Source organism: Cherax quadricarinatus, chromosome 19 (assembly GCF_038502225.1).
Source record: "Cherax quadricarinatus isolate ZL_2023a chromosome 19, ASM3850222v1, whole genome shotgun sequence".
NCBI lineage: Eukaryota > Metazoa > Arthropoda > Malacostraca > Decapoda > Parastacidae > Cherax > Cherax quadricarinatus.
The window spans coordinates 49750855-49769324 of NC_091310.1; the positions used below are offsets into that span (position 1 = coordinate 49750855).

At 40.0% G+C, this 18470-nt stretch overlaps 1 protein-coding gene across 4 annotated transcripts in view; it reads left to right on the forward strand.

Annotated features, from left to right (window-relative positions):
• Window positions 1-8706: 8706 nt before the first annotated feature.
• Window positions 8707-18470, forward strand: part of LOC128688413 (protein abrupt) — a 36415-nt gene continuing 26651 nt past the window's right edge. For 2 of the 4 annotated variants that reach the window (XM_053776279.2, XM_053776284.2), the window contains exons 1-3: window positions 8860-8958; window positions 10733-10827; window positions 11813-12433. In XM_053776279.2, the coding sequence (XP_053632254.2) occupies window positions 10747-10827; window positions 11813-12433 (702 nt within the window). In that variant the 5' untranslated portion in view covers window positions 8860-8958; window positions 10733-10746. The other 2 variants (XM_053776280.2, XM_053776283.2) reach the window with 2 other exon arrangements.

Here is an 18470-nt window from a genome sequence, read left to right on the forward strand (position 1 = left end):
TACAACTTTTATATTATCCTGTCTACCATCTTACTAGCATATTATAACCAAGTCATTGCCATTTTTATTTTTATCATTTTTTTTATTATTCTTTTGCTACCTTAATAAAACACCTCAATTATTGGGAGCGCTTGAGGTTCCTAAACCTGTATTCCCTGGAACGCAGGCGGGAGAGATACATGATTATATACACCTGGAAAATCCTAGAGGGACTAGTACCGAACTTGCACACGAAAATCACCCACTACGAAAGCAAAAGACTTGGCAGACGATGCACCATCCCCCCAATGAAAAGCAGGGGTGTCACTAGCACGTTAAGAGACCATACAATAAGTGTCAGGGGCCCGAGACTGTTCAACTGCCTCCCAGCACACATAAGGGGGATTACCAACAGACCCCTGGCAGTCTTCAAGCTGGCACTGGACAAGCACCTAAAGTCAGTTCCGGATCAGCCGGGCTGTGGCTCGTATGTTGGTTTGCGTGCAGCCAGCAGCAACAGCCTGGTTGATCAGGCTCTGATCCACCAGGAGGCCTGGTCTCAGACCGGGCCGCGGGGGCGTTGACCCCCGGAACTCTCTCCAGGTAAACTCCAGGTTAATTTGTGTATTTTATCCTGTCAATTTAAATCTAATTATACTCTAATTCTTGTAAACAACTTATATAAGACCTTAGTGCAATTACAATTGAGAGTCTTGTTTATTATATTATTAGATTAATCACAGTTTTACTCTAGCTCATTCTAGCTCAATACATAGTCAATACCAAATTCACTATATTAGACCATAGTGCAATTACTAGTGAGAGACTAGTGCTATTTTTAATTTGTATTTTTATATTATTAGATTAAACCTATTGTACTATAGCTCATTCTAGCTCAAAACACAGACTCCACAAAAGTCATTATTAGACTTTAGTGCAATTACAAGTGAGAGTCTTGTTCTATTTTTAATTTGTATTTTTATATTACTAGTTTATACCTAGTTGTACTTTAGTTCATTCCTGCACAACACATAGACAACATCAACTTCATTATGTGTAGTAGTGACTATACTCTACATGACCAAAATACTCTAGCTATGTACTTGTCCAAACTTCCTACCACTACAGATATCAGTACTAGAACTCAACACACAACTCAGGATATAAATAACCATAATTTAAACCTAGAAGATGATTGATCACGTTGACCCTGATCTAAACCTCCATAATCTGACACCCAATCAAAACCTATTGGAAAGTAACTGCCTTTATTACACAGCATCACAAGCCAGCACTATCCTAAACAATGCTAAAAGTCTATCAGTACTTAACTACAATATCAGGTCCTTAAGCAAACACTATGATGACCTCCTAGCACTCCTTGAATCACTAAAGACACCCTTCTCCTGCATTATTCTTACTGAGACCTGGCTTAAGCAGGACACAATAGATATCTACCCTCTACCAGGATACACAGCAATTCACAACTGCAGACCAAACCAAGTTGGGGGTGGTATTGCAATCTATTACTCTAACCAATTATCTTGTATTAGCACCACTTGCTTTAGTGATGAATATGGGGAATACATTTTTGCTAATTTTACTGTAAAAAACCTTAAGACGCCTATAACAATCGGTGCCATTTACCGGATACCTCACACAAACATCCCAAATTTCAGTGAGAAATTAAAGTCACTAATAAACAGACAAATGAATAAGCACCACCTTCTCCTAGCTGGAGACTTCAACATCAACCTTGGCTTACTAGATGATCAGCCTGTAACTGATTTAATCAACAATATGAACAACACACTTCTCATACCAACAATAACTAAACCAACCAGGCTCACTGAGACAAGTGCAACCATAATAGACCACATATGGACCAATATACTAGCCCCCCTTAAATCAGGGATAATCACAGATAGCACTACAGACCACTACCCTACCTTCCTCCTGACAAACATTAGTAAACCACCACTTGAATACAACAAAGTCTCATTTAGACTCCATGACGAGGTCTCAGTAAAGAAGTTCACAGCTGACCTAGAGACTGTTGAATTCTCCAAGGCCAATGGTATTGATGACTGGACAGACATTTTTCTTAACAAATTACTTAGACTATACAACAAATATTGTCCTATAAAAACAAAACAGATCACAAACAAACGGCTTGGTTGCCCATGGCTAACCAGCACCATTCTGAAATCCATTGACAAGAAACACCAATATGAAAAGCAATATAGACAAGGCTTAATACACAAAGATATTCTTAAACACTATTCATCAGCTCTCACCAAAGTAATAAAGAAAGCCAAACAACTATACTACTCCAGTAGATTCACAGACACTAGAGGAGATATAAAAAAGACCTGGAAAACACTCTCTCAGATTCTAGGGACCCACAAACTGAAAAAACCAAGAATATTTCCCTAACTAAACCTAATGAAACACCACTACATCCCACTGACACAGCTAACAAGATAAACGACTTCTTCTCAACCATAGGATCTAATCTCGCCAGTAAAATCTCACATACCAATGCCCATGCCGGGGACTACCTAGATGGGAATTTCCCTAATTCCTTCTATCTTGCACCAACTGAGCCCACGGAAGTCACCGAGATTATAAAGTCACTTAAAAATAACTCGGGGAATCTGTCTCATATCCCACCATTACTGTACAAGCGAGAGGCCCATGTCCTTTCGCATGCTATTTCATTACTCTATAACAAGTCACTAGAGACTAGCACCTTCCCGAAACTACTCAAGATGGCAAGGGTTACACCAATACATAAAGGTGGTGACCCTACAGACTTAAACAACTATAGGCCAATATCTAACTTACCATTGCTATCCAAAATCTTTGAGAAACTCGTGCACAGGAGACTGTATTCATTTATAACGGCTCAAAACATACTCAACCCCTGCCAATTTGGATTCAGGAAAAATAAAAGCACTAATGATGCAATCATAAAAATGCTAGATCTGCTTTACACAGCATTGGAAAATAAGGAATATCCACTAGGAATTTTTATTGACCTAAGAAAAGCTTTTGACACAGTAGACCACGACATCCTACTCTACAAACTTGATCATTACGGTATAAGAGGCCATGCGCTTGCTTATTTCAAATCTTACATTACTAATAGGTATCAGTATGTCACCATTAAAGACACAGCATCAGCAACACGGCCACTTGATACTGGAGTTCCGCAGGGAAGTGTCCTGGGTCCCCTGCTCTTCCTCATATACATCAATGACCTTCCAAACGTATCCCAACACCTGAAACCCATTCTCTTTGCTGACGACACGACTTATGTCATCTCTCACCCTAATCTTGCCACTTCAACACCACTGTGAATGAGGAGCTGATCAAAATATCGACTTGGATGACAGCCAATAAACTTACGCTTAACACTGACAAAACCTACTATATTATGTTTGGTAGCAGAGCAGGAGATGCACAAATTAACATTAAGATTGACAACACTCTAATTACCAGAAATAATGGGAGCAAATTCCTAGGCTTATACCTTGACAACAATCTGAATTTCAGCACCCATATCCAGCATATAACCAAAAAAGTATCCAAAACGGTTGGGATCCTCTCCAAGATACGATACTACGTGCCGCAAAATGCCCTTCTCACACTATACCACTCACTTATTTATCCATACCTCACCTATGCTATTTGTGCTTGGGGATCAACTGCAGCAACACACCTAAAGCCAATAATAACCCAACAAAAAGCTGCAGTAAGAATAATCACTAAATTCCATCCCTGGCAACACACCCCCCCCCCACTCTTCATAGACCTAAACTTACTCCCTGTTCAGTACATCCACACTTACTACTGTGCAATCTACATCTACAGGGCCTTAAACTCTAATATCAACCTTGACCTAAAACGCTTTCTTGATAGTTGTGACAGAACCCACAGGCATAACACCAGACACAAACATCTCTACGACATTCCCCGTGTCCGACTAAACCTTTACAAAAATTCAATGTATGCCAAAGGCCCTAAAATCTGGAATACCCTACCTGAGAACTCTAGAACTGCAGACACATTCATCACCTTCAAAACTACCATTAGAAAACATCTTATCTCCCTGATACACCCTGTCAGCTAACTACACGAATACCACCTGGTGGTTCACACTTACACTCACTGACTCATTTGACCATAAACAGAAATATTAATCTCAATCTTAAAATAATGAAACCTGTGATACTCCAATACTGAAACTATGTACTGTGCCAAAACAAAAGCATTTACATTGCTAAACTCACAAACTAGTATTTAGTCACTTAGCCATAATACCAACTTACCTCATAATTTGTAATATTTTACAATTAAGAATAAAACTAAGTCTGCCCGAAATGCCTAGCCATGCTAAGCGTTCTAGTGGTACACTCTGTAATCACTATTTTACTACATGTAAACCACACAATAACCAAATTTCTGTAAACTCAGCATTGTAATCCTTATAGAGAATAAACTCTGAATTTGAATTTGAATAAATGACCTTTGTGGTGCAGCTGTTCGTTGTCTGTGTGAAGTTCCTGAACCATGTCTTCCCTAATGGGAAATTTGGCGATGCTACTGTTGACATACAATGTACAAAAGTTTTTATTGGCACAACTTCATCATGTAATACACATGACACTTTACACACATGTATAGTCCTGAAGAGCGAGGCGAGGATAATACCAAGTGACCTACAAACAATGAAGACTAAAGGAGAGTATGTATGGTCCTGAATAAGCTCTTAAACCATGCACACTCTACTGACAGCAACGAGAGTGTGTCGCGAAATTCGTGAATGACTTTAAAATCGAAACTGATTTGGCAAAATGATGTTGGAATGGTAGAGTTGGAATGGAGCCTGTGAATGATGCATCATGCATGGTCAGTACAGTACAAATGCATAGATAATGATGACCTCTCACTCACTGACATGCATGCTCAAAGTCAGATATGCATCAGACGTGAATATTCCAGAAACAGATAATATCCATACGCATACGAGATACATGTCAGGTATGAAGAGGAAGGTTGCCATTGATTATACGAGAGCTGGGAGGAATATACTACAATATGAATATAATGTTGCAGATAGACCGGTTGATCAAGCACTGATCCACCGCGAGGACTGGTAATGGACCGGGCCACAGGGGGCGTTGACCCCCGGAACACCCTCCAGGTATAATGTTGCAGATAGACCGCATACAATGTTGAAGGTGGACCGCATATAATGTTGCAGATAGACCACATATAATGTTGTAGCTGGATCGCATATAAAGTTGTGAATGGACCACTGCCTGGAGGAACCTTTGGCCACGTCATAGTGTGCGCTGTGCAAGACTGAGGTTTGTCAGGCAAGTCTTGCGCCATTATGTATAACAAAACCCCTCTATGTACACAGCAAACCTTCATTTATACACTACGTTACACCTCTTCATAAAGATCATAGACCTAAATCTAGTTTTCAAATACTAGTTTATTTATGCCACAAAGATGGCTGGTATAAGAGGATGTTTTAGACATTCCACAAGTGTGAAGAAATTAAATTTTTCAATCCAGTTATCTGACTGGTGATCACAAAAAAAAATAATAAAAATAAACGTACGACTAAGAAAACGAATATAACTGTTAAGAATGGGTGACTGAGGTTAATAATGGCTTGCAGGAGTGACTATAAGGAATGTTAAGTCAATAATAATTTGCTGGAATGGGTATAAGGAATGTTAGGTTAACAATGACATGGGTATGGATATAAGGAACATCAGGTCAATAGTAACGTGCTGGAATGGGTATAAAGGAATACACAAATAACCCGCACATGATGTTTCGGTCTAACATGGAACATTTACACGTCGTTCCAAGTCCAACCAAAACGTCGTTATTTGTGTATATTCACAGTATTGTGCCCTTTTTTTGTTCTTTATAAGACCCTTATGAGTTTAGCTCTTAGTTATGATCATAATAATAATGTTCCTTATGGGTATAAGGAATGTCAGACCAATGATGACATGCAGAGGTATCTATATCAGGACAATTTAATCCACAGGTCAGGGCACCTCAGGTGGTAAAAGCTGTCAAGTGGCAGTGTGTCTGTAAGACAGATGTCCCGTAACTCGATTGGTAGCGCACTCAGCTCACACACAGGTCCCGGGTTAGATCCCCGGTACGGCTGGAAAACATTAGGACGTGTTTCCATAAGACCCTTGTTGTCCATGTTCACTTATCAGTAAAATGAGTACCTGGGTGTTAGTCGACTGGTGTGGGTCGCATCCTGGTGACAAAATTGATCTAATTTGCCCGAAATGTTTTGCATATCAAGCGGCTTTCTATGTAGAAGTATGTCATTGATGTCAGCTAGGCCTGTATACCTTGTACAAGTACTTGTAGAAATAAAGATTTATTATTATTATTATTATTATTATTATTATTATTATTATTATTATTATTATTGTTATTATTATTATTATTATACTTGGCTCCTGTGGCATGAGCTGTGGTTTTTCTTGCCTTGGTTGGCAACCGGTCGTGGAGGAGGTGAGTTGAATATTTATATATACAATGATATTGCTATTTTGTTAAGTCTTTGCTTCCAGACTATAGAGGAAAATTGAATTGTTGATTGTTAGGTGAAGTTACGAACATTTTATAGTCTAATGATCCTCTTGTAGTCGATAGTCTGCTCAAAATGCCCCAGCATGATAGTGGCTTTATTTGTGCTTAGCAAACCAAAATTGTAATTACTCATTGTATAAAGAAATAAAATCTTTACTCTTTTATTCTTTATAGTCTTTAAACCCCGTTTCCTCACATCCCTGCGTGTATGTGTATTTCGCTAAGCTACGTTGCTCGACCATTGGTGACAACCCAGGTGACGTACGACAACCCAGGTGACGTACGACAACCCAGGTGACACACAGCAACCCAGGTGACACAGCAACCCAGGTGACACAGCAACCCAGGTGACACACAGCAACCCAGGTGACACAGCAACCCAGGTGACACACAGCAACCCAGGTGACACAGCAACCCAGGTGACACAGCAACCCAGGTGACACACAGCAACCCAGGTGACACAGCAACCCAGGTGACACACAGCAACCCAGGTGACACAGCAACCCAGGTGACACAGCAACCCAGGTGACACGTTGTGTACGAATGGTATATAATACCGACAAGATGAGAGTAAGACACATGTGCAACATCTGGGTATCTTTATTGTAGACGTTTCGCCATCCAGTGGCTTTATCAATACAAATTCTAGGACATAACTTGAAATTCAAATTCAGATTCAATTCAAATTCAAAGTTTATTCTCTATAAGGATTACAATGCTGAGTTTACAGAAATTTGGTTATTGTTTGGTTTACATGTAGTAAAATTGTGATTACAGAGTGTACCACTAGAACGCTTAGCATGGCTAGGCATTTCGGGCATACTTAGTTTTATTCTTAATTGTAAAATATTACAAATTATGAGGTAAGTTGGTATTATGGCTAAGTGACTAAATACTAGTTTGTGAGTTTAGCAATGTGAATGCTTTTGTTTTGGCACAGTATATAGTTTCAGTATTGGAGTATCACAGGATTCATTATTTTAAGACTGAGATTAATATTTCTGTTTATGGTCAAATGAGTGAGCGAGTGTAAGTGTGAACCACCAGGTGGTATTCGTGTAGTTAGTTGACGGGGTGTATCAGGGAGATAAGATGTTTTCTAATGGTAGTTTTGAAGGTGATGAATGTGTCTGCAGTTCTAGAGTTCTCAGGTAGGGTATTCCAGATTTTAGGGCCTTTGGCATACATTGAATTTTTGTAAAGGTTTAGTCGGACACGGGGAATGTCGTAGAGATGTTTGTTTCTGGTGTTATGCCTGTGGGTTCTGTCACAACTATCAAGAAAGCGTTTTAGGTCAAGGTTGATATTAGAGTTTAAGGCCCTGTAGATATAGATTGCACAGTAGTAAGTGTGGATGTACTGAACTGGGAGTAAGTTTAGATCTTTGAAGAGTGGGGGGGGGGTGCTGCCAGGGATGGGATTTAGTGATTATTCTTACTGCAGCTTTTTGTTGGGTTATTATTGGCTTTAGGTGTGTTGCTGCAGTTGATCCCCAAGCACAAATAGCATAGGTGAGGTATGGATAAATAAGTGAGTGATATAGTGTGAGAAGGGCATTTTGCGGCACGTAGTATCGTATCTTGGAGAGGATCCCAACCGTTTTGGATACTTTTTTGGCTATATGCTGGATATGGGTGCTGAAATTCAGGTTGTTGTCAAGGTATAAGCCTAGGAATTTTCCCCCATTATTTCTGGTAATTAGCGTGTTGTCAATCTTAATGTTAATTTGTGCATCTCCTGCTTCGTGGAGATTCTTTCAGAATCTCCACGACTATGGTGCTGTTCGCACCTACTCCTAGGTTGAGGGACTGATTACCTCATCTTCTGTACATAGTTCTACTGTCTTCAAGTTATGTCCTAGAATTTGTATTGATAAAGCCACTGGATGGCGAAACGTCTACAATAAAGATACCCAGATGTTGCACATGTGTCTTACTCTTAATCCAGGTGACACACAGCAACCCAGGTGACACACAGCAACCCAGGTGACGTACGACAACTCAGGTGATGTACGACAACCCAAGTGATGTATGACAACCCAGATGACGAACGACAATCCAGGTGGCGAACGACAACCCAGATGTCGCACGACATCCCAGGTGACGTACGTCAACTCAGGTGACGCACGGCATCTCAGGTGACGTACGATAACCCAGGTGACGTACGACATCCCAGGTGACGTACGTCAACTGAGGTGTATGAAGGCTGGGCTACCAGGATCACCATAAACAAAGGTATCGTACATATTTTCTCTCGCTGCTGCTGCTGCTGCTGCTGCTTTCATGCAGACTCTGGTGAAAGTGAAACGTTTTAGTGGCGTCACAAGACGTTGGTGAGGTGCGTCTAAGGTTAGGGAGGAGGTGTAGGCACTGTGGCTGGGCATCACTGCCTCACAGGTGGCACTACCAGGCACTGGATGGAGAGTGGCAGTGTTAAGGGCCAGCCAGGAAGTTCCTCTCAGGCTACTCTGCAGATATTGATAAATTAGACACGTATGCAATGCTTGGGTATCTTTATTGTGGAAACGTTTCGCCACACAGTGGCTTCATCAGTCCTATACGAAGAAGAATGGTGACGGTCAGAAGGTGTTTGAGGTAATCAGTCCCGCAGCCTGGAGTTGATGTAATCAGTCCAAGATTGATTGATTACATCAACTCCAGGCTGAGGGACTGATTACCATAAACACCTTCTGATCTTTATCTTTCTTCTTCTTCTTTGCATCACACTGATGAAGGTCAGAAGGAGTTTGAGGTAGTCAGTCTCTCAGCCTGGAGTTGATGTAATCAGTCCATCAATCTTGATTGATGGACTGATTGCATCAACACCAGTCTTAGGGACTGATTATCTCAAACTCCTTCTGATCTTCACCATTTTTCTTTATATTTGACTGATGAAGTCACTGTGTGGGAAAACATTTCCACACTAAAGATACCCAAGTGTTGCACATGTGATAAGATAAGATAAGATTTCGTTCGGATTTTTAACCCCGGGGGGTTAGCCACCCAGGATAACCCAAGAAAGTCAGTGCGTCATCGAGGACTGTCTAACTTATTTCCATTGGGGTCCTTAATCTTGTCCCCCAGGATGCAACCCACACCAGTCAACTAACACCCAGGTACCTATTTGCTGCTAGGTGAACAGGACAACAGGTGTAAGGAAACATGTCAAAATGTTTCCACCCGCCGGGAATCAAACCCGGGCCCTCCGTGTGTGAAGCGGGAGCTTTAGCCACCAGGCCACTGGGCCCTGTGTTCGGTTCTCTGAACCATTTATATACATTCTACAGTTAGTGTCCTCTACTTTAGTACTCTAGGTACTGTGCTACCAAACTGCTCAGTGTTAACCTAGAGTACAAGTAACAGTGGTAGTTTACCACTGTTACTCAGGTCAGTCTGTGTGTTAATCATGGTTTGATCTCTAAAATATTAAGTTGGTTTTGAGATAGTGTTTTATGGTGCAAATGGTGAAACGTGTAACCAAATCTAACCAAACCCACCTAATCTAGCCCACTTAACCTAACCCACTTAACCTAGCCCACCTAACCTAACCCACTTAACCTAGCCCACCTAACCTAGCCCACTTAACCTAGCCCACTTAACCTAACCTAGCCCACTTAACCTAACCTAGCCCACTTAACCTAACCCAACTAACCTAGCCCACTTAACCTAACCCACCTAACCTAGCCCACTTAACCTAACCCACTTAACCTATCCCACTTAACCTAACCCACCTCACCTAGCCCACTTAACCTAACCCACCTAACCAAACCCACCTAACCAGACCCACCTAACCTAACACACACAGCCTAACACACCTCACCTAGCCCACTTAACCTAACACACACAGCCTAACACACCTAACCTAGCCCACTTAACCTAACACACACAGCCTAACACACCTCACCTAGCCTAGTCTACCTTTCCTCTGCCATCAATCCTGGTATGTTTTTATTTACATTGGCCAGAGAGTGTCCCATGGCTTGTTTGGCAGTGCACTTGCCTCATTCACTGTGTGTCCATGGTTCATTTCCACATTGCAGGAACTATTTAATTTCGAGTCTTATTTCTTAACATTATGGGAATGTATATACTGTACATAGTATATTTTTCAGATAGTTGCACCAAGATGGGGGAGAGAATGCTTGTTCTTTCGTGGAAGAACCACAGTTCCACGTTCACCAGTGCTATCTCCACTCTTCGAGAAAAGGTATATTGTTGTTGGTCAGTTAAATTCCTCATTAAGTAAAGAGCAATATATTTTATGCCCCTGAAGAAAGGTTCCTTGATGCTGGTGAGAAATTCTAGGTCCAAATAATAGAACCTGAGTACCCTTTTCTTGGATTATGCATGGTTGTCTCCCACTTCCATGGGTGCTGTATAACCCCTACAAGTTTAGCACTCTCCCCAAAAATAAAAGTATACCTTTTATGGTGTGAACTAAATAGTCTCCTAAAATTGAGTGAGAATAATATATATTAACTCTCTCACTGTCTCTCACATAGCTCTATGTCTTAATCATAGTGCCCTCAATTACACTACTGTGATCAGTGAATATTGGCATAAACATGAGAGAATAGGTCTGTGCAGTGGACATGAATGGTATAAAAAAAAAATCCTTCCGCATGCAAAATACATTATGTTTGCTGTCAACAACATTTTGAACACTACCATCATGTCATAAAGGTGTAAAATGGTAGCGTATTCAATATTTTGTAATGTGCTAGGATTACTGGTCTTGTCTTTGTTTGATAAATACTTAGCACAACACCTCTTTCACCTCTACCATGCAGTACTGAATGACTTTTACAAGTTTAAAAGTTTTTAACAGATATAATTATTTTATTTGAAAGCAAATATCATGAAAATTCTTCAAAATGCTGTATAAGTTTAATATCATAAGGAAGATACATACACACAGGACATGGTTTATAGTAGCAGTTTCTGGTGATAGTTTCATAATAAAAAAAAAAAAGAGATAACTATCACTTTTTTCTTCCTTTTATTTTAAAGGGGTGGACCGGTAAGACAGCGGAAGGCCTCGGTCAGATGACCAAAAGCTCCAAAGGCGGGTCATCATCTGACTAAGACCCGCGTCAGGAAACATTTGTCCTGTTTCCTGACGAACCTTACCTAACCTAACCTAAGAGATAACTTTAAATCACTCTCTTTTTACATATTTTTCTTTGTTTCAGGAAAATTATTCTGATGTGACTGTAGCATGTGAAGGTAAATTCTATCCTGCACACAAGTTGGTACTAGCAGCATGCAGTGAATATTTTGAAGAAATATTCCAACATACATCCTGCAGGCATCCTGTCATTATTCTTCAGGATATTTCCCACACAGATGTGGAAGCTCTCTTGAATTATATGTATGCTGGTGTTGCAAGTGTGTCTCAGAATGACCTCACTAGTCTCATCAAAGCAGCTGAAGCCTTGAGAGTTAAGGGGTTGGCTGTGCCAGACGGACCTCCATCGCATGGCAGTGAGACTCGGGCTACCGACACCACATCCAGTATGAAGACAAGTCCAAAGCCTAAGAAGAGGAAAAAAGCAGAGAATATCTCCACGGTGTCTGAAAATGCTAGTGAAACTTTCCAAGATATTAGAAACCAGGAGGACTTCTCACAACATGATGCTCACTATGACCATGTCAGTCACTCCTCAGAAAAGGAAGAGGTTGGTGGAGCAGAGGAAGAGGAAGTAAATGATGGAATGAATACCTCAAGTGACACTGCAGATAACAGTTCTACCAGTCAAGGTCAGATGGCACTCAAGTCTGAGGCACAATGTACTGCAGATATGCCACGTAAGGTAAGTAAAAAAACAGCAAATGTTGTTTAAAAAAAATTAGTAGACATTGAATATACTATACAGATTTTATAGTACATAAAATATACAGATACAGTGGTTCCTCGGGATACGAACAGCTCAAAACTTGAACAATTATATAAGTGTATTTATGTAAGTCCTTTTGTAAGTATTTTTGAGGGTCTGAAACAGATTAATCTAATTTACATTATTCCTTATGGGAACAAATTCGTTTGGTATCAGCACTCGAACAGCCTTCTACAATGAATTAAGTTCGTATCCTGAGGTACCACTGTTATTTATTTATTTATTTATTTTATGTCTTTGCAAACAGTACATTGAGATTTTGTATTTACAATAGTGGGTTGCAATGCAAAGAGAGCCTCTATTATGCCTAGGCATTATGGGCCAACTTAACATTATTGGCTTACAGTCTAGTTAATACTAAGGAGTATATCATAGTTGTACAGTAGGATAGTAATTATTTCATAGTTGTACAGTAGAATATTAATTATAAATGAATCAAAATTTGTATAATACAAAGATATATTTATGTTATGGAGGGAGTAGTACGTAAATTTGGGGTGCCAGGGGTAAATTTAAATGGGGAGCCTTTAAATGAGCTATGTGTAGAAAGAAATTTGGTAATAAGTAATACATATTTCATGAAAAAGAGGATAAATAAATATACAAGGTATGATGTAGCACGTAATGAAAGTAGTTTGTTAGATTATGTATTGGTGGATAAAAGGTTGATGGGTAGGCTCCAGGATGTACATGTTTATAGAGGGGCAACTGATATATCGGATCATTATTTAGTTGTAGCTTCAGTTAGAGTAAGAGGTAGATGGGAAAAGAGGAAGGTGGCAACAACAAGTAAGAGGGAGGTGAAAGTGTATAAACTAAGGGAGGAGGAAGTTCGGGTGAGATATAAGCGACTATTGGCAGAAAGGTGGGCTAGTGCAAAGATGAGTAGTGGGGGGGGTTGAAGAGGGTTGGAATAGTTTTAAAAATGCAGTATTAGAATGTGGGGCAGAAGTTTGTGGTTATAGAAGGGTGGGGGCAGGAGGAAAGAGGAATGATTGGTGGAATGATGAAGTAAAGGGTGTGATAAAAGAGAAAAAGGTAGCTTATGAGAGGTTTTTACAAAGCAGAAGTGTTATAAGAAGAGCAGAGTATATGGAGAGTAAAAGAAAGGTGAAGAGAGTGATGAAAGAGTGCAAAAGGAGAGCAGATGATAGAGTGGGAGAGGCACTGTCAAGAAATTTTAATGAAAATAAGAAAAAATTTTGGAGTGAGTTAAACAAGTTAAGAAAGCCTAGGGAAAGTATGGATTTGTCAGTTAAAAACAGAGTAGGGGAGTTAGTAGTTGGGGAGAGGGAGGTATTAGGTAGATGGCGAGAATATTTTGAGGAACTTTTAAATGTTGAGGAAGAAAGGGAGGCAGTAATTTCATGCACTGGCCAGGGAGGTATACCATCTTTTAGGAGCGAAGAAGAGCAGAATGTAAGTGTGGTGGAGGTATATGAGGCATTACGTAGAATGAAAGGGGGTAAAGCAGCTGGAACTGATGGGATCATGACAGAAATGTTAAAAGCAGGGGGGGGGGGAAATAGTGTTGGAGTGGTTGGTACTTTTGTTTAATAAATGTATGAAAGAGGGGAAGGTACCTAGGGATTGGCAGAGAGCATGTATAATCCCTTTATATAAAGGGAAAGGGGACAAAAGAGATTGTAAAAATTATAGAGGAATAAGTTTACTGAGTATACCAGGGAAAGTATGCGGTAGGGTTATAATTGAAAGATATTAGAGGTAAGACAGAATGTAGGATTGCGCATGAGCAGGGAGGCTTCAGAGTGGGTAGGGGATGTGTAGATCAAGTGTTTACATTGAAGCATATATGTGAACAGTATTTAGATAAAGGTAGGGAAGTTTTTATTGCATTTATGGATTTACAAAAGGCATATGATAGAGTGGATAGAGGAGCAATGTGGCAGATGTTGCAAGTACATATATGGAATAGGTGGTAAGTTACTAAATGCTGTTAAGAGTTTTTATGAGGATAGTGAGGCTCAGGTTAGGGTGTGTAGAAGAGAGGGAGAATACTTCCCGGTAAAAGTAGGTCTTAGACAGGGATGTGTAATGTCACCATGGTTGTTTAATATATTTATAGATGGGGTTGTAAAAGAAGTAAATGCTAGGGTGTTCAGGAGAGGGGTGGGATTAAATTATGGGGAATCAAATTCAAAATGGGAATTGACACAGTTACTTTTTGCTGATGATACTGTGCTTATGGGAGATTCTAAAGAAAAATTGCAAAGGTTAGTGGATGAGTTTGGGAATGTGTGTAAAGGTAGAAAGTTGAAAGTGAACATAGAAAAGAGTAAGGTGATGAGGGTATCAAATGATTTAGATAAAGAAAAATTGGATATCAAATTGGGGAGAAGGAGTATGGAAGAAGTGAATGTTTTCAGATACTTGGGAGTTGACGTGTTGGCGGATGGATTTATGAAGGATGAGGTTAATCATAGAATTGATGAGGGAAAAAAGGTGAGTGATGCGTTGAGGTATATGTGGAGTCAAAAAATGCTGTCTATGGAGGCAAAGAAGGGAATGTATGAAAGTATAGTGGTACCAACACTCTTATATCGATGTGAAGCTTGGGTGGTAAATGCAGCAGCGAGGAGACGGTTGGAGGCAGTGGAGATGTCCTGTCTAAGGGCAATGTGTGGTGTAAATATTATACAGAAAATTCGGAGTGTGGAAATTAGGAGAAGGTGTGGAGTTAATAAAAACATTAGTCAGAGGGCAGAAGAGGGGTTGTTGAGGTGGTTTGGTCATTTAGAGAGAATGGATCAAAGTAGAATGACATGGAAAGCATATAAATCTATAGGGGAAGGAAGGAGGGGTAGGGGTCGTCCTCGAAAGGGTTGGAGAGAGGGGGTAAAGGAGGTTTTGTGGGCGAGGGGCTTGGACTTCCAGCAAGCGTGCGTGATAGGAGTGAATGGAGATGAATGATACTTGGGACCTGATGATCTGTTGGAGTGTGAGCAGGGTAATATTTAGTGAAGGGATTCAGGGAAACTTGTTATTTTCATATAGTCGGACTTGAGTCCTGGAAATGGGAAGTACAATGCCTGCACTTTAAAGGAGGGGTTTAGGATATTGGCAGTTTGGAGGGATATGTTGTGTATCTTTATACGTATATGCTTCTAAACTGTTGTATTCTGAGCACCTCTGCAAAAACAGTGATAATGTGTGAGTGTGGTGAAAGTGTTGAATGATGATGAAAGCATTTTCTTTTTGGGGATTTTCTTTCTTTTTTGGGTCACCCTGCCTCGGTGGGAGACGGCCGACTTGTTGAAAAAAAAAAAAATTATATTCTAAAATGCTTTTGTGAAAACAATGATTCAGTTATATTCCTGTTAACAATGGATAAAAGGTTCAATGTGATTGTTTCAGTTATGATGTGGGAGTACATAGGTGAGTAAGTGTGTACTGAGTATTTAGCATTTAGTCTAGGGTGATTAAGTGGCTTTTGAGAAGAGTCCTAAATTGACTCTCAGACCGGGTTGCTTTAATATCTTCTGGTAATGAATTCCAAATTTTGGGGCCTTTTATGTGCATAGAGTTTCTACACAGTGTGATAAGGACACGAGGTATATCAAAAAGAGATTTGTGTCTTGTGTTGTGGTCATGTGTCCTGTTTAGGTTGGTGAGGAGAAGTTTGAGTGGGGGGGTTATATTTGCGTGTATTGTTCTGTGTATGTAGTAGGCACATGAACAAATATGGATGTTCTTAATGGTGAGCAGATTCAGACTTTTGAAAATTGGTGGAGCATGCGGGCAGGAGTGGGAATTTGTTATCATTCTTACTGCTGCCTTTTGCTGGGTTATTAGGGGTTTTAGGTGATTGGATGTTGTTGATCCCCATGCACAAATTCCATATGTAAGATAAGGGTATATGAGTGAATGGTACAGTGCCAGGAGAGCTGATTGTGGAACATAGTACCTTATCTTTGATAGTATGCCTACAGTCTTGGAGATTTTCTTGGTGATTTGTTGTATGTGTGTCCGGAACTTAAGGCTACTGTCAAGGTGGATACCTAGGAATTTTCCCTCTGTGAGTCTTGTGACTGATGATCCATTTAGCGTTATGTTAATTGGATCATTTGCAGCTTTGTTTCCAAACTGAATGAAATAGGTTTTATCAGTGTTCAGGGTAAGTTTGTTAGTCATCATCCAGGCAGATATTTTCTCTAATTCAGCATTGACTGTGTTTGCTAGTATGACTGTTTGGGTGGGAAAAGACATATGTAGTGTCATCTGCAAATAATATGGGTCTGAGTAGCTGTGATGCATTCGGTAGATCATTGATGTAGATGAGAAAGAGGAGTGGTCCAAGGACGCTTCCTTGTGGGACTCCTACTCTGATTGGTTGGGTGGAGGAATTTGCATACACATGTTGAGTTCTGTTACTAAGGTATGACTTTAGGTAGTTGAGGGAGTGGCCTCTGATACCATAGTGCATTAATTTGGAGTACAGCAGTTCATGGTCGACTGTATCGAAAGCTTTACGTAAATCAATGAAAATGCCCATCGGGACTTCTTTCTTTTCAAGTGCGGTATATATTAGTTCTAGCATGTGTATAATAGCATCATTTGTGCTTTTATTATTCCTGAATCCAAACTGACAAGGGTGTAATATGTTGTGTGAAACGAGGTAGGAATAGATCCGTCTATGAATTAATTTTTCAAAGATTTTAGAGAGCAGTGGTAAGTTAGATATTGGTCTATAGTTATTCAAGTCAGCTTGGTCACCTCCTTTATGGATCGGAGTGACCCTCGCTATTTTGAGGATTGTTGGGAAGGTAGATGATTCAGTGGATTTGTTAAAGAGCATTGCAGTAATTGGTGACAGTACTTGAGAAGCTTTTTTGTACATAAAAGCAGGCAAGTTGTTTATGTCTCCTGCCTTGTTTTTAAGGGTGTTTATGATGAGCGTAATTTCAACGGGGGTTGGTTGGAGCTAGGAATAGCGTATTTGGGTAGGTACCTATGAGGTAGTCTGATGGACGGGTGTTTGTGCTTGGTATTTTGTTTGCTAGATTTTTTCCTATGGTGGAGAAGAAAACATTAAGTCTGTTTGCTGTTTCGGTTGGAGTGAGTAGGGGTTCATCTGATTTTGTTAGTTTGATTGCTTTGTTTTTGAATAACTTTTTAGTTCCAAGAATTTCAGATAGAGTTTTCCAGGTTTTTTTCATATCACCTTTGATGTTATGTAATCTATTTTCATAATACAATTTTTTTAACCTTCTTATCAGGCTTGTAAGTGCTGAGGAGTAACTTTTCGACTGTTCTCTAGTTATTTGACCCATTCTATACTGTTTTTCATATTTGTGCTTTATGTTAATGGATTTGAGGATGCTTGGTGTTAGCCAGGGATTATTCAGTCTCTTTGCTGTGATCTGTTTAGTTTTTCTGGGGCAATGTCTCTTATAGAAACATTGGGCTTTTTTTAGGAAATTATTTATACATTTTCTAGGTAGTAGGTTGGTAGACAGCAACCCCCCAGGGAGGTACTACCGTCCTGCCAAGTGAGTGTAAAACTGAAGCCTGTAATTGTTTTACACGATGGTAGGATTGCTGGCATCTTTTTTTTTCTGTCTCATACACATGCAAGATTTCAGGTATGTCTTGGTACTTCTACTTACACTTAGGTCACACTACACATACATGTATAAGCATATATATACACACCCCTTTGGGTTTTCTTCTATTTTCTTTCTAGTTCTTGTTCTTGTTTATTTCCTCTTACCTCCATGGGGAAGTGGAACAGAATTCTTCCTCCGTAAGCCATGCGTGTTGTAAGAGGCGACTAAAATGCCGGGAGCAAGGGGCTAGTAACCCCTTCTCCTGTATATATTACTAAATGTAAAAGGAGAAACTTTCGTTTTTCCTTTTGGGCCACCCCGCCTCGGTGGGATACGGCCGGTGTGTTGAAAGAAAGATTTATACATTCATTCATATCTGTTTATGT